The sequence below is a fragment of the Colletotrichum tamarilloi genome (genome assembly GCF_030869305.1).
Source record: "Colletotrichum tamarilloi strain Tom-12 chromosome Unknown Scaffold_97.1, whole genome shotgun sequence".
Lineage (NCBI taxonomy): Eukaryota > Fungi > Ascomycota > Sordariomycetes > Glomerellales > Glomerellaceae > Colletotrichum > Colletotrichum tamarilloi.
In genome coordinates this window covers 1-23,260 of record NW_026849480.1, presented here as the reverse complement: position 1 = coordinate 23,260, position 23,260 = coordinate 1, and the positions used below count along the sequence as shown (strand labels likewise).

At 49.4% G+C, this 23,260-nt stretch overlaps 9 protein-coding genes across 9 annotated transcripts; 3 read left to right on the top strand and 6 right to left on the bottom strand.

Annotated features, from left to right (window-relative positions):
- Positions 1-538: 538 nt before the first annotated feature.
- Positions 539-815, bottom strand: CTAM01_13487 (pisatin demethylase; the record flags this gene model as incomplete). Its single annotated transcript, XM_060529490.1, has 2 exons — positions 539-661; positions 720-815. The coding sequence occupies 2 exons, from the start codon at positions 813-815 to the stop codon at positions 539-541; spliced, it is 219 nt and encodes a 72-aa protein (XP_060375912.1).
- Positions 816-1,818: 1,003 nt separating this feature from the next.
- Positions 1,819-2,244, bottom strand: CTAM01_13486 (uncharacterized protein; the record flags this gene model as incomplete). Its single annotated transcript, XM_060529489.1, has 1 exon — positions 1,819-2,244. A coding segment is annotated over one exon (426 nt), but the record flags the coding sequence as incomplete, so codon positions are not given.
- Positions 2,245-4,258: 2,014 nt separating this feature from the next.
- CTAM01_13485 (uncharacterized protein) lies at positions 4,259-4,498 on the top strand (the record flags this gene model as incomplete). The annotated part of the gene is made up of 1 exon (XM_060529488.1): positions 4,259-4,498. One exon carries the CDS (start codon positions 4,259-4,261, stop codon positions 4,496-4,498), a length of 240 nt encoding a protein of 79 aa, XP_060375910.1.
- Positions 4,499-5,119: 621 nt separating this feature from the next.
- On the top strand, positions 5,120-7,088 carry CTAM01_13484 (uncharacterized protein; the record flags this gene model as incomplete). The annotated part of the gene is made up of 2 exons (XM_060529487.1): positions 5,120-5,191; positions 5,319-7,088. 2 exons carry the CDS (start codon positions 5,120-5,122, stop codon positions 7,086-7,088), a joined length of 1,842 nt encoding a protein of 613 aa, XP_060375909.1.
- A 353-nt stretch (positions 7,089-7,441) lies between these two features.
- CTAM01_13483 (NAD-dependent deacetylase sirtuin-7) lies at positions 7,442-9,012 on the bottom strand (the record flags this gene model as incomplete). Its single annotated transcript, XM_060529486.1, has 4 exons — positions 7,442-8,328; positions 8,395-8,467; positions 8,548-8,750; positions 8,865-9,012. 4 exons carry the CDS (start codon positions 9,010-9,012, stop codon positions 7,442-7,444), a joined length of 1,311 nt encoding a protein of 436 aa, XP_060375908.1.
- Positions 9,013-10,204: 1,192 nt separating this feature from the next.
- CTAM01_13482 (riboflavin transporter MCH5) lies at positions 10,205-11,801 on the bottom strand (the record flags this gene model as incomplete). The annotated part of the gene is made up of 4 exons (XM_060529485.1): positions 10,205-11,109; positions 11,186-11,278; positions 11,338-11,568; positions 11,639-11,801. The coding sequence occupies 4 exons, from the start codon at positions 11,799-11,801 to the stop codon at positions 10,205-10,207; spliced, it is 1,392 nt and encodes a 463-aa protein (XP_060375907.1).
- A 1,150-nt stretch (positions 11,802-12,951) lies between these two features.
- Positions 12,952-14,964, bottom strand: CTAM01_13481 (uncharacterized protein; the record flags this gene model as incomplete). The annotated part of the gene is made up of 1 exon (XM_060529484.1): positions 12,952-14,964. The coding sequence occupies one exon, from the start codon at positions 14,962-14,964 to the stop codon at positions 12,952-12,954; it is 2,013 nt and encodes a 670-aa protein (XP_060375906.1).
- Positions 14,965-17,829: 2,865 nt separating this feature from the next.
- CTAM01_13480 (glycosyl hydrolase family 61) lies at positions 17,830-18,858 on the top strand (the record flags this gene model as incomplete). The annotated part of the gene is made up of 1 exon (XM_060529483.1): positions 17,830-18,858. One exon carries the CDS (start codon positions 17,830-17,832, stop codon positions 18,856-18,858), a length of 1,029 nt encoding a protein of 342 aa, XP_060375905.1.
- A 4,183-nt stretch (positions 18,859-23,041) lies between these two features.
- On the bottom strand, positions 23,042-23,233 carry CTAM01_13479 (uncharacterized protein; the record flags this gene model as incomplete). The annotated part of the gene is made up of 1 exon (XM_060529482.1): positions 23,042-23,233. One exon carries the CDS (start codon positions 23,231-23,233, stop codon positions 23,042-23,044), a length of 192 nt encoding a protein of 63 aa, XP_060375904.1.
- Positions 23,234-23,260: the final 27 nt, after the last annotated feature.

Sequence of the window (23,260 nt, the reverse complement as noted above, 5' to 3'; positions counted from 1 at the left end):
CTCGAGCTTCTGTTCTTCTTCCATGCTTGTGGTATTTGACCGCTCCTTCTCCTACTCAACCACCATTTTGTCTTCTTTGGCACCTGCAGACGTTCTCGCGCCCATTCTCAATGCGCCGCTCACTAACTAATTGCTTCTTGAGAAGGACGCGATTGGACATGCACGCCACGTCTCCTCCGACTATCTGACCCTCAATTGATGAAGCTCAGCCGGCGCAGTTATTCCGTCGCTGGACATACCAGGCCATTTGGTAAGGAATGTCAGGACCACTCCTACGATCTGTTCAAGCCTGGCTAACCGTGCATGGACAATGCTAAAGTGTCACACAGCACTGTTCTCGATTCTCATATCCCCAGTCCTGTTTGGCCTAGCTGGTGCCCATTTAAAGTCGAAAAAATGAGACAGGCATTGACGCAGACATCATTTCATTGCTAGATTGGAAACGAGCCGCAGTGCAAACATTCCCTGCCGCTATCTATGTTCGTCTGTAGAGACCAACGATAGCCAAGGGTGCGACACTCTCCCCACGGTCTCCGCATTATACGTGTTCTCTTATGGCATATGCCTTGATCAAGAACTGAGACTGCAGGAACATCCCGTAATTCAATGACTTCCACGGCTTCGTCGGTTCACACAGGACCAGATCATACATTCGCAGCAACTACCTTGAGCGTCAGCACATTGTCTGCCACACGCGCCAGATTGTGACGGGAACATACCTCGATGAAGACCTTCTGCAGTTCCATCATCGCCACGTTCCTCCCCAGACATTTCCACTTCCCATGCTCAACCATAATTTCGAGCGTTTCTCCCATCAACTTCAATCTCTCCATACCTACCTCAAGCCATCGGCCCAGTTAAAACTCGTCTATATCCTTATCCTATTTTCAGACTTCGGCCTAGCAAAAAGTCCCCTGCGCCGCGTATTTAACGCGAGTTCCCTCCAGCAGGTATACGCCTTGAAAAGCATCGCCGCCTCTGGGGACTTCTTTCGACATTCAGCCTATAACCGGTAAATAAATACGCAAGCCTTCCTTAAGAATAGACTAGAAAAAACGAAGCTTTCGCACTTTTACTTGTTTAATAACAAGCTAGGTAAGCTAAGGGCGTTCAATCTCTATACGACGCGTTATATGTATATGCGGGTTTATAATAACGTAGGTTCCTTGAAGACTTCTTGTATTCAACACATATTCATTTCACTTCGTCATTCGCAACACCAAGACCAGTGGATGTCTTATCACCTACCGATAACTGACTCCTTTTTGAATGTCAAAATGTGGCTGCCATTTTTCCAGTTTTGACGCTTCTGGAGTAAAACCAACTCTTGCTCCGACAACGATCGCGAATGGGGACTGTAGCGTTGAGTCTAGTCCTAGCTTTCCTGCACCACCTGTTGGGTCTCTCCCTCTCAGTAGCACCCACCTCTGGTTAACTCTGCTAGATCATAGCTGAAGGCTGTGGATACGAGTTCGTTGATGTCGCTAACTAAGAAAAAAAAAAGAAAAAGAAAAAAAAGGCGAATAACGCCTTAGTTGGCTTAGACGAGGTCCAATCAACAGATCGAGATGCATACATCGACGTTCAGCTAGCGAAGTAGAGCCAAACGTTTGGGAGACACTATCAATGGCAGCGCGTTTTGTATCACTGGAATGTCGTGTTGTGAGTGGCCAATCAACAGAAGCTAAATAATCGAAGGCTTCGGAGCCTCTTGGTCTTGGCCCGCCTAGCACTCACGGAGGAAATCCCGCGGGGCCGAGGCGATTTAGCGTAGTGGACCGTGACCGGTGGAACAAGAGGGGGGGGGGGGACTTGACATCACGGGACGAGTCCAGCACAATGGTCTGATTCGAAAACAAGCAAGTTAGAGGGTAGAGTTGAAGAAGCCGAGGCACCCGAAGGATAGGCTGCAACATGGATGCGAAGGGAGCGTTTCCTAGCCGTACTTCGTGTTTGCCGGCGGGTCCGAGGGATCGCAGAAGCCAACTTAGAAGGAGGGGAAGCTGGGCGCGTCCATGAAGAAGTCTCAGTCGGTGATCCAAACCTATGCAATCGAAAAGAGTTGCATGTCGACCAAGGACCCTGTTCCAAGACTTCACCTATGCTTGCATTGAGAGACCTGGCTGTGCGTGGTTCATTCAAGCGGCGTCGTGGTGGCTCAACGTGAAGCAACGTTGCGCCTGTCTGCGGGTGCAAGGGAGTGGCTTGATTGCCAAGCTGCCAGCTGAAGTAAACTACAGTACTCGGCCACCACACACCTACCTGGACCAGCGGCCGATTGTCTCTTCGATAGGAGTTCCATGAACAAGAATCACGTGCGAGGGTTAGGTGGGGGCTGATCGACGTTTTTGGACTTGGTCGTGGAACTGGTGATGGGATGGAATGTTGTGCCGCTCAACTTCCCCAGATCTCAGCCAGACTAGCGCGATAGCATGTCTGGCAACTAACGACGTACGTGCAACTGGGACCACATAGAGAATCGACCGGCCGTGGAACTTCATCGAAGGCACGGTCGACTTGCGGTGAGTATCGTCGTGAGAACGCTTCGATTTACTGCAGGTGTGAAGGTCAAAAGCTTGTTTTGGTTGACGAAGGTCGGTCAGCACTGGGGCGAAGCGATGCGATGCAGAGTGGCGGGAACCCCGCGGCCCTCGCCGGAAGTGAGGGGATTCTCGTATCCATCGTGAGATTTAGGTCAAGCGACGATGTGACGACGCAGCGCTGTGCCGCAATAAGGTGACTCAGCCAGGTGGTTGGTCGGGCGAAGGCAGCCGACGACGGACCTTGCCAGGCAGCCTACGTGCCAGAGATGGTGGGATGATGCTGTAAAGTGCCGACAGTCTGCGGAGAAAAGTCAAGTGTGAGTAGCAATACTCTAGGCGGGTAAGTATTAGGAGATGGTGGGATGGAGAGGTGGAAATCCGCGCGAAATTACCTCATGGGCGTCCATCGTCATCTCGCTATGATAAAAGATCTTTTCCAATGAGGTCGTCGAGTGAGCAAAAGACAACAGGTGTTGTAGCAACCCTCCTAGCAACGCATGATGCGGCGGCGTGAGGGGAACAGCGAGCTAACAAGCGGCGAGCTGCAAGGAAGACAAGACGGAAAAGGGCGGGCGAGTAAGGCGACGGGGTGCAGCGTTGTGCATTAGGCGCGGCCAGGGTGCCAAAACGCCTCAAGCTTGGTTTCTTTTCTTAGGCCATGGCCGTGATTCGGTCTTTTCGTCAGTTGAGCGAGAAGGGAGCGATCGTGAGGCCAAAGTGAAAAGTTGAGAGCCGCTGTTGTCGTGTCCTGATTGGGATTTGCGGTGGAAGGAACGGCGAGCCAGCCCAGCACCTGACGGAGGGGTAGAGGTTGGAAGCTGGTGATTGTTGTCCCATCGTATAAGAATGACTAGCATTAAGCTTGAATACCATGCTGAGTATCCATGGTAAGCTACCTGTGTCGAGCTCATGCGAAGTGGAAAGTCAAGCGTCGAGGAATGCGGGCGGGAGAATAAGAAGCCTTGGGGAAGCGAAAGGAGACCTGGCTGCGAATGCAAGAGCGCACTTCCAGGTTGCATAAATTCAAGACACGTACCGATCTTACCTAACTTTCCCAGGACGTAGGCAGACGCACAAAGTCTCGAAGAATTGTGTAGAAGAAAAAGAAACATGGTGCCAAAGGTAGACGGCAAGAACATCTCAGTTGGCGACTTCCGTGTTAGCCGAGCTGTGCCCTCCTGTACAAGGAAGGCGCGATGCTTTCCTGGAGTTGGCAGTTGCCCAGCGAGGCAGCGAGTGCCCCACCGGATAGAGCTGGCGATGCCCCACATGTCCGTCCCAATTTGGCTAAGGTTGTCACTGATTGGCTTTGATCGGTCGTCTCGGTCATCCGACAGGCTAGGCTACCCCTGGCTAGAGCACGCTAAGCGAAAGCCATGAGGCAGGGGGAAACTTGGGAAGGCAGGAAGATGGGACCTTTTTGGATTTTCCGCCGGTCTTCTTCCCACGCGAGTTGTCATTCCAACCTCGAGTCCACCCGTCTACTGTACGCCATCCACGCCGTCGAACCGCACCGTTGGAGGCGGCCAGCGGAAGAAAAGAAACAGACTTTGCAAGCCTACAAAGAAACTTCACCCATCAACTCCACCTTCAACTGCCTCTTGTGGACCTGGCCGATGCGCCGTCGACAAACGTCGAAACAACCGTCCAATGACCGGAGCAACGCAAGGGTTATCAACTCGACAACCTTGCTCCATCGAACTCCGCTTCTCCTCATGCTTGAAGATCCTCCAGATTCTTCCAGCAAGTTATCCACCGTGTTCCTGGTGCCATCTCCACCCTCTGAGATCATCACTGGAACACTTCTCGAGCACTGCTTCCAATCCAGAGTCACTCCCGTCTCTGACAGACCCGGCTTTCTCCGGGTGGTTTCCTTCACCATGGCGACCATATCTCGCCGTCAACTTCCGCCCGTCTTCTACGAGTGCTGTATTCCTGGTCCGTCCAAGTCATGATAGAACATCACACTAGCCATCGGTACGAGCTGACGGACGCCACCATCGCCTGTACGCCATGTACCCAAACTCGACAGAATCACCGACGGTTGACCGGTGACTGGTCAACCTTGAACTCGCCCTACGTGGTGTGAGTGGCCTTGGGCTCGCTAGTAGACCACCGGCGCAACCTTCTGCTTACTGGCAGCTATGCCATGGCCATGATGTAGCCCGGCCTGACAGCAAGGGCACTACTGTTACCTTGCATATCGACATGGTGTCTCATCTCGTGCGATGGCTGGGTGGGAACATGGGTGAAAGGCGACCAAGAGATCATCCACGAGCCGTGCTGCGGCTCCAGCTCGTATTCTGCTAGCCAGCCCGCCCTGGTGGGATGGATGGGTGATGGATGATGGATGCATCACTCCCCGCCGTGGCCCGACGTAACCTCCAGCAACCGGCAACCATCCACACCCTCGTCTACGTTCTGATAAAGTCCCCTTCGCCGCGCCGAGACTATGGTTCGTGTCTCCTCTTTCTCTCCTTACCCACGGTCGCTACGAGTAAATCGTCCTCTCGCTCCAATCAACTAGTAGACTTTCAAAGTCACTGTCATTCGCTTCCAAAAGAACAAGATTCAATATGCGCGGCCTTTACATGGGACTGGGCGCCATTGCCCTGGCGTCCGTCAATGCTTGGGAATACCCCTATTGTGTACGTCTCCTCATACCCCTGTCTACTTTGACTACACCATATCATATTGCCTATTTCGTCTTATTCAGTCACTGCTTCATGGGATGAACTATACAATTGATGAGAACTCTCCATTAACCCATTACAGGAACACGATGGGTGCTACCGCAACCTCATTGACGAACGCTTCGCCGAGGAGGCCAAAGGTTTCTGTGTCGAGTTCCTCCACGGAACCACCACTGCTGCCGCTGCTATTCCCACCGACTTCAACAACTGTGGTGGAGATGTCAAGGCTGTCTCCTCTGCCTGCTCCTGCATCACCTACAGCTTAAGCACCACGGCTCCTCCCACCACCAGCACCTCGGCCCCGTGGACTACCAGCACTCCCGCCCCCCCGACCACCGTCAGTACCACTGAGGCAACCAAGACTACTTGGTCTTCCAAGGAGCACTCATCCTCAACTCCCGTCACTTCTGAGACGAGCACATCGTCCACCTGGGTCAGCAGCACCAAGGCTCACAGCACCTCCACCTCCTCTGAGGACTGCACTACATCGTCAACAGCTGTAAGCTCGACCAAGGAGCACAGCTCCTCCGCCTCGTCCGAGGATTGCACTACCTCTTCCACTGTCGTCAGCAGCACCAAGGTCCACAGCACAACCACTTCATCGGAGGACTGCACTACTTTGTCTACAGTTGTCAGCTCGACCAAGGTCCACAGCACCTCTACGTCAAGTGAGGACTGCACTACCTCCTCGACTGCTGTTAGCAGCACCAAGGGCCACAGCACGACGACTGAAGACTGCACCACTGAGACGACAGTGAGCACCAAGAGCCATCATTCACACTCTAGTAAACCCCCTACGACTCACGTCCCTCCCCCCCCTCCCACTTCCACGGAGGATTGCACCACCGAGACGACCGTGAGCACCAAGAGCCAACACTCACACTCAAGCAAGCCCCCCACGACTCATGCCCCTCCTCCTCCCCCTCCTACTACAACTGAGGATTGTACCACCGAGACTGCCGTTAGCAGCACCAAGGGAGAGAGCACGACCAAGAGCCATCACTCTCACCCCAGCAAGTCTTCCACCTGGGTCCCTCCTCCTCCCACGACCACCCCCTACGCCAACACAACAACCGAGAAGCCTCCTCACACCAAGACTCGCACCAGCAAGCTGACGACTTCCACCGTCTACACTACGACTGTCGAGACCGTGACGAGATGCCCTCCCAGCGTCACAAACTGCCCTCACACGCCTGTTACCACAACCAAGACAATCGCCGTCTCGACGACCATCTGCCCCGTTACCGAGGAGTCTACAAAGCCTGTTCCCACCCACCCAGCTCCTCCACCAACAACCTGGACGACTTCCACGGTTTACACTACCAGGGTCCACACCATCACCAAGTGCCCTCCTGGTACTCCCAACTGCCCCGAGGGTCCTCACACCACCACCGAGACTATTCCTGTCTCCACCACCATCTGCCCTGTCACCGAGAGCGTGCCTCACACTTTCACCACTGTGCACCCCGCGCCCAGCAGCCCGCCTCCTCCGCCGCCCGCTGGCACCCCTCCTGCCGGAACCCCTCCTGCTCCTCCCGCCAGCACCCACCCGGCGCCTCCTGCTGGTACTCCCCCGGCTGGCACTCCTCCCGCGCCGCCAGCGAGCACTCACCCTTCCCCACCCGCTGGCACCCCTCCCGCCGGTACTCCCGTTCCCCCTCCGGCTGGCACACCTTCTGCACCTCCTGCCGGAACTCCTCCTGCTGGTACCCCTCCTCCCGCTGCCACGACGCCCGTCGCCTCGCCCAGCAAGACCACCACCGGACCAGTCCAGGTCACCAACGCTGCTGAGCGTCTTGGCTCCGGCATCATGGCCGCAGCCGCTGGTGTCGTGGTTGCTGCTCTGCTCTGATACGAGCCATGCGCATGCTTAATGGACGTTCAAGCGAGCTTTTGTTTAATGTGTAATTCATGAAAATTAACGTTCACACGACACTTTGTGGATATGGGATATGTAATGCGTGTTCATAGCTATAGTCGTACCTTACAAAAATTGAGTAATGTTGCTTTCATGCAGCTATGTTGTTGATATATTTGTTGTTCTCGGATGTCATTTCTGATTTGCTACTCATTACGATTGATGGATTCGTTCATCAAGAGATAGATGACATACTTGATCCTTTTCGTAATCCCGACAGCAGAGAGCTACTTCTCATGCCAGATCAACCGTTCGTTATTCAGTCCTCCAGAAGCAGGCACGCTACCTCAAGGTGAAGTTAGGTCGACGACCTCACTGGCCGCAGACGAGGCGATGATATGGCTAGGCACACCCGCGTCCTCGGCCGAAATCATCAGCGAATCCTCCATGTCCTCGTCTGTCCCGGCCGTGCCACCCCGCCCAGCAAAAGTCCCATCATCTTGTGTACTAACCTTCCAAGCCCCAGTCGAAGGATCATATTCCAGCAGATACATCCTCTCCAGCTTCTCCTCTCCGTTATACTCCATCCCAATCTCCAAGACAGGCTCGCCATAGTGTCCCATAAACTCTAGCTCCGCCATGATCTTCGCCTCAGCAGCCAACTCGCTCCGGAAAGGAATCGTAAACGGCTCGTTCCGCGCAACGCGCCTGTTCCCTTGCAGCCTCACAGACTGCAGAAAGCTCGCGGGCGTGCCGTCGATATCCACCCCCCTCGCCGTAAGCTGATACCTCTCCTCCCCTACCGCCTCAACCTCAACCACCAACCTCCGCCTCAGCACAAACCGCGGGATAGGGATTTCGAGTTTCTCCATCACCCGATCCATCAAATCATCCGTCGTAGCCCATACGCGGAGCTCCTCGCTCAGGTCATCCAGCGGGGTACTCTGCAAGTTACAAATCACGAGCGTCCCGCCGTCCGGGTACGTCTTTGTGCGCTTCTTCTTGCCGACGGTCTCGGGGATCGTGCAGGCGGGGGGCACGGTCAGAGAAGATCCGAGGGCGAGGCAGAGGTCTGCTTTTCGTGCGTTGGAGCGGGCGAGGGCGAGGGGTTGGGCGGGGAGGTATTCGCCAAAGTTTATGATTGTGTCGAGGAGGGTGCCGGCGCAGAGGGGGCATTTGCGGCCGGTGCGGTGGTCGCGGATTGATTTTTCGTAGGTTGCCACGGCGCGGAAGTCTGGTTGTTCTCCGTAAGTATCTGCAGTGATGATAGGGGTTTGGTGATGAAAAGGGGGTACGATACCTCGGAGGTATTCTTTCCCGCAGTCTTTGCAATATTCGCGGTTACTGTTTCCATGAAGCTCGGAAATCTTCTCCTGGGCGAAGGGTAATAACAAGCGTAAGCCATTGTCTGATCAACTCTCCGAACCCCAGCAGTGATAAGCCAGAAACTTACTGGTAAAATTCCACTCTTCCGGTGCAAGCCGTCGCAGTTTTGACTGACGAGATACTTCAATATGCCGCGGTCCTGCAGCTCGACGAGCGCCATGTGCGTCTTGGTAGGGATGGCCTGGAGCGTGTCCGTCGTCTTGCCCGTTCTCTGTCTTCCCTGGGCTCTGAGTGTCCAGGCACCTTCAGGTCCGCGGAAGTCGGGAATTCCTAAGATACCATTGTCTAGCCCTGAATTCTTTTTGATTATGTAGACCAAACGACTAGGGCGGCCCAGCCGAATCGCGCGACTTGCATCTCATATCAATGGAGGATAAAGCTCACCTGCAGAGGTAGAGATACCTGCACCGGTAAAGGCAATGAAGTGCTTGCTCTTCTTGATTAAATTCACCAACTGAGAGGCTTTGGCGTCGAGGATGTCAAGAGCCTCGCGCCGCTCCGGCTCGGCTTCTTTGGGAGCGCTGTCTGCCATGGCGCGATACAAGATTCGAGAAACTGAAATTCGTTCTTGGAGGGTAAGAAGTTCTTTAGGTTGGCCAATAGACTTATCAAGTGTGAAGTCAATCTATCAGACGGGTTCCTTTTTGTATAAAATGGCACTGAAGGGTCATTGTGTTGTTGACGTTTGGTGATGTTGGCTACGCGATGTTTGATTGGATATTAAGAGTTGTCCATTATAATCAGGCAGCCATCGCCTCCTCTTCCAACTTGTGATAAGCCGTGCTAGTGTGTGAGGTATGGCTTAGCGCTAGCTGAGTGATCATGAAAGGATGTTAGTGGTGGTGAAAGTTTGAAGTACACAGCATGAGCCCATTTAATGCATACACCTCTTATACGCATGCCATCCCAGGTCAGTCTCGAGTTTGTTGGGTTTATTCCCGCTACAGCATTTCAGAACCACCGGAAAGTGATTGCCATTTCTGGCTAAGCAGGAATCCAAACGGCAATTGTTACGTTCCAATGAGTCAAATTGCGGGATAGTAGTTCTGCGGAAACGGAGGGTGCGAAGTACAGCGTCGGCCCACATACACAGTCTGACTAACGCCCCTTCACTATCGCTCTTGTCCGCTCGTTGAGGTACAGAAGTTGTCAAAGTGAATTGAACTATCTAGTGAAATGACTTATTCGCCAAGGGGAGTGCCGTAACCAGTCTTGGATACCATCAAATCAGTCATGTTAAAGCCCACTTGCAAGATTGCAGGCTTGGTGCGCGATGTGGCGGAAAGGAATCTCATCTCCGGCTAGTGGAGTCTGGCATTCCCGCACTTCGGCCGACGAAGAATTCTAAATGACAAGATGTGGTTTACATCATAGCCGAAATGATTGAACAGCTTGACCAGTTAGGCACAATAATTATGATGATTAGTCGACAATAGATTATGAGAAACATGAACATGAATTCTGTCTTGACAGTTGACACCATCTCGCTGCGGTACCCTGGCAAGTGGGTGAAGTAACTGAGCTGGCTACTTATGTTCTGAATATTACTGACAACGCTGCTGCTACTGAGAATATTATCGCAACCATCAATGCTACCATCAATGCCACGATCAATCCTGCTGATCCCTTTGCTCGGCATTCTTTCCTATCACCCACTTGCTCAAATGCTTTTTTTCGCCGCTGAGCTTTCGCTTATTAGGGCTCATCCACAAGTTACGATTCCTCTAGAACAACGCTGGTTTCCACCCGCCCGCGATTCCCCTAGCACCACAGAATGCAACAAATGCAAGCATGTACGCCGCCCCCGCGAAGATGATCAAGTTCCGATACGGCTCGGTCCCCGTCTTCAACAGGAACCCGGCCAAGGGAATACCTACCAGCGCACCAAAGCTGGCAATGAAGTACGCCATGCCCGTCGACTTGCCATAGTCCTCAATTTTGCAGACGCGTGAGATACACACCGGCGACAAGCTGATGGCCGCTCCGGACCAGAATCCAAATAGTGTGGTAAAGGACATGATCTTGGCGTCCACGTCGCCGGCGGCGAGCCACAAACCCAGAATCAAGACGCCGCAGCAGAGGGACGTGACGCACATTGTGTTGAAGGCGCCTACGCGGTCGGCAATGTAGCCCGGTAACATTCGGCCCGGTATCGCGCCAGCGTTGAGCAGGACGTTGAGGAGGAAGGACTTCTGCAGGCCGAGCCCCTTTTCAATAGCGTAGGACGATATGTACGAATAGGGTATAAAGACGGCAAACTCGACAAAGAAGACGGCCACCACGGTAACGCCGAACTTGGAGTCGCGCAGAAGGCGAAAGTCGATCAGGGCCTTGGCTTCGCGTTTGGGCGGGAGGCGTTTCCGGAGGAAGAGGTTCGTGACGACCAGGCTGCCCGTCGAGATGAAGGCGATGATGCGCATGGCCCAGGGGAAGCCGATGCGTGGCGCGAGGTACTGGATGATGAGGGAGAAGCCGATGCCGCCGAGGCCGCCGGCCGTGCAGGCTACGCCTGTCGCGAAGGCGCGGCGCTCGTTGAACCAGTGGCCTATGGCGGAGAGGGCCGGGTTGAAGAGGAAGGCGGCGCTGATGCCGCCGCAGACGCCGAAGGAGAGGAGCATTTGGTAGAACTCTGGGTACGTAGGCGCTGTGTCAGCACTGATGCGGACCATGGTGCTGTCGGTGCGATGCTGGTGTAGGGGGTTTACCTGTCGACAAGCTGAGGAAGATCATTGAGGCAATCATGCCAATGGAGCCTGGGATGAGTAGCACCCTGATGTCGAATGCGTCAAACACTGGTCCTGTGATTGACTCCATCGTCAGTCTCAGTTGGGTTACCGGCACTCCAGAGAACACCGACCGATTTGTGCCCCGCAAGCCGTGATGAAAAACGCATAACAAGAAAAGATCCATCCCGCTTTGCTTTCAGGCACGCCCTTGAGCTCGTTTTGCAGCAGCCAGCCTTGGAGCACGGAAATGGTGTTGATGATGCCCATCGGCGGGATCATGGCGCACCACGCGCCGACCACCACCATCCAGGCCTGGAGCCCGCCGTCGGGATACTCGATTTCGTCGTCGTGGAGCTCATCGTCTACTGGGCCTCATTAGAGCTCGTTCAAAGGGCTTTCGAGACCGAAGAGCATGAGTTGGCTCAAACTTACTTGTGTCCAATGCGGTCTTTGGAGTTTGAAGTGTGTGCTGAGGGGCACTGGAAAAAGCTTCGATGCTTCCGTGATCGTTCGAGGATCGATGAGGCATCACGGAGTTGAGTCCAGTCTGCTTATCTGTTCCCAGCCCCTGTTTGTCGTCGCGACGTTCCTCCATGGTACTCGACTGTTGTTCGCACGCTCGCGTTGAAGACAACATGGGACGGAGTATCACTTGCAAAAGACAACTCCTGATAGGTAGCAGACCTAGCAAAAGCCATGGGGTGAGACAACTCGGACACGATCAGACGAACAAGGTGACCGCCGTCGTTTGACCTCTGGTGCGTGAAGCGGGCAATGACCGGTCGTCGGGGGAATGGAGACCGCCGGACCGGTCCGAGTTGTTGAGGGGAAGCAAAACCGGAACGCGCCGACTGCGATCAGCGCGGCAACGCCCCCACCTTCTTATCTGGGCACTGAAGGGAAATTTGTAGCCCCCATCTTGACAGTAGAAGGGCAGTTGAACAATATGTCAAGGTTGCAGATGATACTCTAGCCGGCGGTTGGATATGCTCCTCTCAAGGGGATTATCTAGATGTTTTCTCATGTTTCAATGGGGGGATCGCATTCTAGGAGCCTGTGTTGCATCATCTTAGGGATGGTGAATGATGTATGCCAATATGTAAGGTGATTGGTCGGATGATCCCGCAGCTGTCTCCATCTATCAGGAATTTCGAGTCAGCAAGTAAAAACATATAATCAATGCCAATAGTGATATTAAAGAATGTTCACGACCGGATTGAGACCCAAGTGGGTAAAAAGTCGTTGACATCGGTTAGACGCAACTAACGGTTACATGCACGCGCGCAGGAATGCATGTCTCCGGGATAGCTTCATGAGTACATGATCAATGCACACGTATACAAAATTCTGACCATACACGCATAACATCAGTCATGCTCCCTCACTTCAGCTCACATCGTGACTTCAAGTAACTTCATTCGGTAATATCGCCGAAGTGCATGGCAATTTGAATTTCCATCGTTATAGACATCTTATCATTATCATCTTACAGCTAGTACACAAGAAACAATGCAAACTCCCAAGCCTGGTGAATAGAAACGCTCCTAACAAAACCCAGCGCTGGAGAATCTAGTCTCAGCGAATTGTCTTCGGGGTGTGGGGGGGAATATCATGCAAAAGAGTAGAGAAAGCTCTACTGGTATCAAACTGTGCGCTGCGCGCCTACATCTCTTCGGATGCAAAATAAAACAAGAAAACAAAAATGCGGACACACTCTGTCGTCCAACTAAGATACGTGACCAAAATCAAATGGATTGAGGCCCATCGGCGCAGGTAGGCTTGGCCATCTCGCCGGCTGCCACAACGGCAGTGGAGACGTCGGCCACAGTGGGCTTCTCCTCTGCTGCTTCATCCGTCGCACGATCAGCATCAATCGCGATGGGCTCCGCCTTCTCCACTGACACAGAGACAGACGGGACTTCCTCGGGGGCGGGCTTCTCCTCGACCTCCACATCCTCCGGGAGAGGAACATCCGCCGCAAGAGGAGCCTCGCTCGTGGTGGGCTCCATCTTCTCGGTCTCTGATGACACAGAGATGGTCGGGACCTCGATCGGGCCGGCCTTCTCTTCAACGTCCTCCGGAAGAGGAACATCTGCCGGGATGGGTGCATCGGTCGAGGCGGGCTCAATCTTCTCCACTGCTGGTGAGACAGGCGCAACATCCTCGGGAGCGGTCTTTGCGGCGCTCTCGTCTTCCGCAGCCTGGGTGACAGGTGCCACAATGGGCTCCTTCTTTTCGATCGGCACAAAAGTAGCCGTGACCTTGTTCAGGGCAGGCTTCTCCTCATTCTCCTCGTCGGCAGTCTTGTTGGCAGCTCCCGTGATGATCTCCATCTTCTCGCGGAACGAGTCATCGTAGTGCGAGAAAACGGAGGAGGTGCGGCAGGTATCGAGAGACGATCGGGCGGTGGCCGGGCCGTTGTACGAGGAGAAGGTGGTGTCGGCGACAGACGAGATGCGGCTCCTGGTCGAGTTGGACCGGGTGAGGGGGATCTGCTGCTGCATTTGTTGCTGCTGCTTCTGCTGCTCAAACTTGGCTAGCTTGTCTGCCACGCTGCCTTGCATGTTCCTGAGAACGGGAAGATCGCCATTGATTGTCGACTTCTTCTTCTTGCCCTCCTCCAGCTCGCGGATCCAGGCGAGGCGGTCCGAGGCGATGCGGGATGATGCTCTCTTGCTGCTGCTGCCATCAAGATCGCGACCTCGCCACGGGGCGGATGCGGATGGTGGGCCGGACGATGTTGGCGTTCCCGCAGCTGATGGGACCGATGTCGGCGCCGGTTGCCAAGACCGTCTCCGGTCTGTGTTGGTGATTTCTGCGAGGAGAAGCTTGTTCGGCGCAGGGGCGGTTGTGGTCGTCGTTGACGACGAGGGCATTCCTGAGGGATTCGAGTGGCGCTTTTCCGTGTTGTGCTGCAGCCGTTGCTGTCTGGCAACGGTGTCGGCATTTTGGTGGTGGGGCCTAATGATAGGGCCAACTGGCGTGACAATTGGGGCGGCCCGTGACGGGACGTAGGCCGGTACGAAGGCGGCGCGTCGTGGCGGTTCGTGAAGCGGCAGCTTGTTGGCTTGGTTCGATGTCGAAGTCGATGCCGTGGAAAACTGAGTGCGAATGGGTGCTGCAGCTGTGCGGGGAGTCTCTGGTGGTGGCCAGGGTTTCGAGGTGTGTGATTGTGGCTGGCCGGTCGAGCTGTTGTTGTTGATGATGATGACGCTCGATGCAGTGCTTGGTGCAGCAGCAGTAGCAACAACAGTGGACCTCGAAGACATGGAGGGAGCTTGACCAGGGCGACGTGCTTCGGCAGGCTTGCTGCTGGCGACAGAGGTGAGTAATGACGGCGAGGATTTGTTGAGGGTCCTCATGTCGACCGTGGAAAGTGCAGCTGTTGTCGCCTTTCTGGCAAACATGTCGGCGATTGGCGTCATTGTCGAGGTCCGCGAAGAAGTCTTCTTGACCTGCTTCGCTTGCTCTGCTCCCCTCGCGGGCTGCGACGGCGCAATGCGGAAAGCCTCGAGAGATTGCAGGTCGATCTCAAGACTCGAGGTCCCGAAATCTGACACCTGGACCCGCGGGAGAGCTTTCATGCTCTCGTCCAGGGATGGCCGCTCCTGTCGTGACTCGCCCAAGACAGACAGTGTTGTCTTCTTTGCTTTTTCCCGGCCGCGGCGCACGAAGCTGGACAGCTTCTCCTTGACGGAGGGAAGCCGTCGCGGGCCCTTCCACTCGTCGTTGTTCCGTTCATGTTTAGTCGTCGACATGGTGTGTTTCCGCACTGCTTGACCCCTTCCTTTTGGGAGGATAAAGTCAAGGTTGTCGTGTTCAATTCTTTCGGAATCGACGAAATTCCCAAGGCCAAAGGGGGGAGGAAATTCCCCCACTGGAGATCACGTGAAGTAAACAAAATTGGCCCGGAGATCGCATTGATGCAGGGGCCGCTCATGCCACCCTAATTTGTCTCACGGTGACAAACCGCCCCCTGACTGGGGTCTAGCACTGCAACCTGAAGACACGTCGTTAGTTTCAAGGCCTATTTCGGTGCACTCTCCCGGATCTTCAATCAAAAGGGGATTTGCCAATTAGTCACGATGCTTCTAGAAATGATCTAGAAATGACTTTAATGGGGATTTTTCTGCCTCTGTCCGTTCTCCGTATCTTAGTGCACGTCATGAGTCATCCCGATCCTCGGTGAGGAGCGCTTCAGGAGGGAAATGTGCGTTGTTTTGTGACCGCCTCACTCATTCATAAATCTCATGCTCAACTCACGGCATTCATACGAGAGTGTGCATGAGGCTGGAAGCACAACTCTGAATCCTCAACCAATGGAGAACATTGGAAACGATGGTAAGCGCGATGCGGTCGACATACTTTGATTAAGCTCCGTAGTATACTCCGTAACTCGGGATGAGAAGGCGAACTTTAAATCGCAGATATCTTCAGATCTTGGACACTTCTGAGCTTCATGTTCCTTGTCACATTTAGTCCCAAAGGTGATTTGCACGACTTTACAAAATGTGTAGCTACGGCCCGTGCGTTCATTGAAGTCATTTCTTCAGTTTTGCCGCGGTCGATTTTCACTTCAACCAACTATCTGTCATGCGTTCACTCCCAGTCCTGAAGGACCAGTCAGTTCAACGTCTTGAGACCAAAATCCCTAGGTACCCTTAGTCCACACCGTGCCGCTTCTGGCATAGTTGGTGTGGTCCATTTCAATCTGCCTCAGACCTTGACAGGCGATCCAGTGTCTAATTACGAAATTGATCAAAATCCCCTTGTGCCATGAGAATTGCATCGACATACTCGCTGGATTATGGATTTGAGCACTGGAAGCACGATAACACGAAACTCTCACTCCATATCGCTTGATTATCATAGAACTTTTACACCATTTGGTCGCCTCGTTTATGGCAAGGAAACCCACCAGCATGCCCAATATCAGATCTGGCAGACCAAACGAGCGGGTCTCAATGAAATTCCAGGCCCATTAGGGTCAACGACTGACGTCGGGAAGTGTTTGTGAGAATGAATCAGTGATTCTCATCACGAGTGCTCAAAACTTGAAGCAGCTTCTTATTTCGAAGATAAGCACTCGCCGAAAATCCTAGATATGCTAGATCGGGGAAACGATGCTCGTTATGAGACCAACTATTTGAGTAGGCGACACGTTCGAGCTTCGAGACTTTGCACATAGTTTGGTTCGTTTCTGGCACTTCATAAATTTACATAGACGAATACGTAAGAGGGCAGCTTTGCTGTGAGGCAAAGGCTAGGCTCCAACACATTTTTAGAGTGATAATCACATCCTGTAGTCTAGGTAGCGACTGAATGCCTTAGTATCGAGCAGGCAATCCATATAGATCTTTGTGTTGAATGTTCATATGCTGTACAAAGGGCGGGGCACTCCTTACTTTTGTTCATATGCTGTATACCAGTGTCGCTTAACGTTTCCTACTGCTAGTACTACTGAACCCAACCTTGATGGTTACCCCAACTCTGTCTAGGTCCAACTGACACCGCCGGTGGCTTCCTTTTTATCTATAGGCTCATGAACAGGGAAGCTTGACACCGCTAGGAAATCGTGTAAACCTTGGTCTCTATTGTTCGATGAAACAAGGGCCATCGGAATCGAAGCATGACAAGGAATGCAACGAAAGCACTAGAGACATGATGATAGCATTACAGTATCAACTGCATCTCCCTGTCTGTGAGAGCCATGATTTAGAAGCGACATCGATCTCGCCTTTTATCATCTTGGAGCGTCAGCGGATGGACTGCGTTTCTTAATCTTCAAAGTCCACACGTATGAAAGCCGCCCCCGAAATTCTTCCTCGAGATTCTACCACTTTACTAAGAAGGATCAAATTTACGGGAGGGAGTGCAGGATTGACATCCCGACCAAATTTTCTCCAAATGAAGTTGGTCCTCCCTTCCTTAACCACCAATCATCATATAGCATCAACTCCGGTGCTCCGATGCAACCCCGGCCTTCTGCGCGTCGTCACATTTTCTCGGTGGCAGCCGACCGAGATTTCCTAATTCTGCAGTTTTCTTTTCCAATGGCGCCTCTTCGCAACCGACGTTTCAGGGCCACACATAGCCTCCCTCCGGAATGTCCACCCAACTACTTTGTCAGCTCCCAATCAAGTCTTCCTGTGGTAGGTAGCACTATACCAAACGTCCAATTCAGGCATTACGGATGAATGCATTCCATCATGGCGTCTCCTCTGGGTGTGCTCGTGACAGGTGCCTGCCGCGTTGTCAAGCAAGGAGGGATACGGGAGACCAACGAGAAATGGAGAAGAATCAACTTCTCCGGGGTGGTTTGTCTTGTTCTTGACTCGGGAGTTGTATCTGGTATGCTACGCCAACGTGTCAGCGTGACTACCTCGCGATGGCACGATGCCTGACTCTAGGCTTCACCATAGACGAGAGACCTTGGCTCGCGTGTCAATTAATTAATATCGAATGCCGTGATTCCGACGCTGTCAACGCGCCGTCTGGTACTACCAATGCAGCACTATATATGCCACGCTCCTCGTCTGTCTAGAATGCATTCTGCCTGAACTAGGCAGCGCTCATCAACCAGATTCTCGGAAAGGCAGGCAAATTACAGAGCCGTCGAAACCATGGGCAATCTTCTTCCTCCCTCCATTCTACTCGCCTTGGCGGCCACCGTCGCGGCCCACGGCCACGTCGACTGGCTTGTCGCCAATGGCGTCGCTTATCGCGGCTGGGATTCTCCTGCGTTCACGTACTCGCCTCCAACGAGTCCTGTCGTGGGCTGGAAGATCGATGCCCCTGATAATGGCTTCGTTGAACCAGTCAACTTCGGCACTGGCGACATTATCTGCCATAAGAACGGAAGCCCGGCCGGTGGACACGCCACTGTCGCCGCAGGCACCAACATACAGCTCATCTGGAACACATGGCCAGAGTCACACAAGGGCCCGGTGATTGACTATCTCGCCAAGTGTACCGGCGATTGCGAGTCTGTCGACAAGACCACCCTCAACTTCTTCAAGATTGATGCTGGTGGTCTGATTGACATGTCTCTGACCAACGGCAAGTGGGCCGACGATGTCCTCATGGCCAACAACTTCACATGGACCGTCCAGATCCCCTCAACTCTGGCCCCAGGCAACTACGTGCTACGTCACGAGATCATTGCTCTCCACTCTGGCGGCAATGTCAATGGCGCGCAGGCGTACCCGCAGTGCTTCAACCTGCAGGTCACTGGAGGAGGTTCCCTTGCCCCGGCCGGCGTCAAGGGCACGGCGCTGTACAAATCTGACGACCCGGGCATTCTTTTCAACCTCTACACGAGCCCTCTCGTCTACCCTGTTCCCGGCCCTACCCTGGTCTCGGGACTTGCCTCGACCGTTGCCCAGAGCACTGCCCGCATCACCGCGACGTCGAGCGCAACACCGGCCGGAGGAAGTGGTGGCAGCAGTCCGACTACCTTAAGGACGACTACCACTGCGGCGGGTGTGACCAGCACCGGAGCTGGAACGACGACGACCACAGCCGCGAGTGGCGGTAGTGGAACCGTTCCGAAGTACGGCCAATGTGGAGGACAAGGGTGGACAGGTGGGACTGTTTGTGCTTCTGGCTCGACATGCACAGTCTTGAACCAGTACTACTCGCAATGCACTTAAGTCAGTTGGAGCTCAAGAGGGTACGGACTCTTGGATACGAAGTGCTTTGTAATTATGTCATGTGTTTCTGTACATATAATCACAATTGCAAACATGTCGACCTTCACTTGATGCGTGTCGTGTTCAGTGCAAAGTTTTCGAATGCCTCGTCGATATACCAATTACAAAAGTGACGTAACATAAATCAACTACCTTAATCTAGCCATGAGTCCATATGTTAAGACCAGTCTTGATACCATTTTCGGGAGCTAACCCAGCGTAGAGTGTTCTCGGGTCGAGTCTCCCTGAGTTCGTCCAGCTCTTTCAGAATAATGCATTACTGGGGACAGCCTTGACTGAGAGGGCCACGACGTCGCTACATTCCACAAATTTGCACCAGCTTGGATCTTCTAATGTCCAGTTGAGGAGAATATTTGGGAACTGGGTCCCGCACCTATCGCATGTGGCTTCGACGATTGCGAAAATGGTTGTCAGTCGGTGTGTAGAGGTCTTTGTCAGGACGATATGCGGTGCTGCTTGTTCGACCCATATCTATCTCTTGAGCGCCATTGTTGTACACTGTCGATCTCTCAAATAACGGCTTCCTGTAAGGAGAACCTGTAAGGAGCTTGTTAGCCACAGAGACTTGATGGTGATATGAACTTACCCAAGACGTCGTAAATAGGCTCTTTCCACCCATGACAGAAACTCAACAATATATACAATCAGCGGGTCATAGCTTAAGATTCGAATTGAGTATGTCTTCTCCTTCGGTTGGAAGAGTAACACCCAAGACAAATGCGGCCAAAGGATGACGATAGTAGGAACCAGGGTACCCAAAAGACCTACTCTTCTGGAAAAAGAGTATCTCAGCATATTGAGATTGCTACATATCGGGCATTCAGGAAAAGCCCATTGCTCAAGCGGATCCAACCATCTTTGATGTTAGATTGAGAATTGAGATCCGTAAGGTGTCCCCCAGTCCTTTGAAGAGTGAAGGGGATGATTGCTATACTGGGATCCGGTTTCTAGTACGACAGTAGCACTGAAGCAAGCCCTGAGTTTAGGCGCAATAGCAATGATAACAATGGCGTGTGGGTTCTATAAGAGCTTTGGTCTAATATCGATGAGATGAAATCCTTCTCGGTTTAAAGCTATCATGGCACGAGCCAACAAATCGGTTCATCGTCCCTGAACTATCAGTAGGCAGATTATGCGGTCGATTAAAGTATAGGGCTAACTGAACATACAAAAGATAATTAGACTCGTGAAAGGATCGCTTAAAGATGCTGTCTTAGTATTAGTCGGCTATTCTTTTGATAGCTTTGTGCCCGTGCCGACAGCAACACTGCACAAGACAGCAGGAAACTATCACATTCGAACAATCACGCCTCTTAAATTAATCTAAGCTTGGCTGAGACTCTTGTCCAAAGCGCTTTGCCTCACTTGATTACACTTGTATGAAGATCTTGCCTTTTCCAGCCCCAAAAAAGTGGAAGTATAATATTAGGAAGCCTGCTTCAGTACGGCCTAGGGCACTATAAATAGTATGCTGTTCACAAACCACTATAAGATAGCAGAATTATAGCTAAAGAAATAGTTAGTGAAATTCTAGCTAACGGGAGAAGGTGTCGTAATAGCTTTAACTATCTATAGCCTTACCGCACGTTACGTAACCTCAGTTATATAATTACTAAGGCCTACTTTACTTATACCCTCTATATTAAAACGAGTTTTAAGCCTATTTTTTATTTTTAATAAATAACCGTTTTTTTTATATATATTAATATCTTTATAATAATTCTATAATAATTATAAACTTAGCTCTAACTTAAACCCCTATACCTCTATTAAAAAGTTATTTTTTAGGGACTATAGTTTATTATATTTTTTTTTATAATATTATTTAACCTTTATTATAATTATTAAGCTTAATTTTAAATAAATTAATATTTTTTAAAAAGATTACTAATATTTTTAAATAAAAGCTTAATTATTAATAAGACTAGCTAAAATAGTACCTTATTCTATAAATTAAGGCCCGGTTAAAGGATATCTAAGACTTTTTAAATTTAAATAACTATACTTCTTTATTAAATCTATTACTTTTTATAAAGTCTATTTTTTTAATTAAAGAGTATATTAAAATATAAAATACTACTTAAAATTAAATATATAAAATAGCCTTAACTAAATATTAATAAAAACTTAAAGAATTTATTTAATAATAAGCTAAATAGTTAAAAAGCGAAACTATAATCGAACCCTTAGTTAAAAACGATCGAATTAAATAACTAGTTATTTTAATAAAACCGAAAGTTATAATAGTAAACTAAGTATATTTTATTAAAAAATACGCCTTTTTTATTTAGTAAACTATATTTAAAACGATTTCTTATTTTTAAAAAAAGAGATTATATAAATTAATAAATTATTAAATCTCTTTTATAATTATTTAAAAAATTTTAAAAAACGTAAAAAAAGAACTTATTAATTTTTTAAACTACTCTTTTTATATTATAATCCGGGTTTTTAAATAAAAGTACGTACTAAGTAACTTTAGTTCGCTTATAATTATAAAAAAAGAATTTAATATAATTATAAATAGGGTGAACTTTAGTATTAACTTATTAACTTAAATTAAAAACTTCTTTTTAACTTATTATTAAGTAATATAGCTTAAGTTATTTAAAATCTAAAGTACCCTCGTTTTAAAAACTTTTTTTTATATAACCGTATATCGCTTTATCCTAAACTAATTTAATTAGGAGCTTATTAATATTATTAAACTAAAATAAAAAAGAAAAACGATCCTTAATATAAAATATTATATTAAAATCTTTAATAACTTATTATATAAAGAGGTAGTATATAATAAAAGTTATAAACGAACTTTTATAATATTTATAATATTAATAAGTTATTTAGATTTCTTTAAATAGAACAAAGCGACTTTTAACTTATTTACTAATTATTTTTATAAAAAGTCCTATTATTAAAAACTAATAAATTATATAAAAATAGAGCTTATTTTAATAAATAAAATAAAGTAAGAATATATTTAACTAAGTAATAACGAAGCTTAGAAAATAATTTCTTATTTAAACTAAGAAAAGTATATAGACTTTTATACTAACTTTACTTAAAAAGGCTAAATTTATATAAAACCCTTTTTTAAATAAAGTAATAATAACCGAGGTTATTTTAAAAAGATAATTAAAATTAATAAACTAAGTAATAAAAAGAACTTTAAGGGGACTTATTTTTTTTTAAATATCGTAATTATAATTATTAATATTAGTTTTATTTTTTAAACTAAGTACGGAGGATAATAAGAATAATAATCTTACTATTTTTTCTATCCCCTTTATTAACTTATACTTCTTTTTTAAAAATACGGTTATAAATAATTATAATACCGTTTATTTTATTAATAATTAATTGCTTTTAGAGCCGGATTTTATTTAATAAAATAATAGTTTAGAAAATATAAATTTTAAAACGGTATTTTATTTTATTATTACTAAGGGAACGAGGATTATATAAAATATTTTTATAGGACTAAAGGGGCTTAGGATAGAGTATTTTACTTTTTATAATATTATTTTTATTAAAAACTTTTATATAAACGTTATATTAAAAGCTCTTTTTTAAAAAATAAGTATTTAGTACTTAGGTTTTAATTATACTTTTTAGTTTAGTAGCGAATTTAAAAACGTTATTATTAAGTAGCTTGAGAAGAAAATTAATTTAGTTTTTTTAAAATATAAGCCCTATTTATCCTATTCTCTATTTAAAAATTAATCTTTACTTATTAATATAATTTTAATACGTAGTATATAATACTTATATTTTTTATACTAATTAAGGAACGACCGATCGGATATAGCCTAGTTTTAGTACTTTAGATTTAAATATTTTGCACTAATAATATTTAAAAAGCTAGTCCTAGCCGCTTAGGGAGTAAGGATTAAAAAACTAAGCTATTTAGAATATTAATATTATATAACTACTTATCCCCCCGACGGAGCAATCCGCCGGGGCCGTACCGTGTATTACGTATTGGGGAAAACTGGGTATATTGCGCTCCATACCTAACTACTAATCAAAACCGCAGCAGCAGTCAACCGACTCGACCATTGTCTCCCTTTCATCAACAGCTCCCAACCTTCCGCCGCGTGAAGTCCTCCCAAGTTCCAGCCGCCTACAGGGCGAGCTTCACCCACTCCAACGCGCACAGGACCTCCTGGTGCCAGCCCGCGTGGGCAGCCAGGTCCAGCATAATCTGTTCTTTTATATGGGTATTATCGTTACCCGGGGGGTCCCGTAGGAGCCGTCTGAGGCGCCGGCTTATCGCCCTGACCCTGTACACCTCCGGCCCGTCCATCGTGGCCATTATGGCCAGGCCGGCGTCGATGTGCCG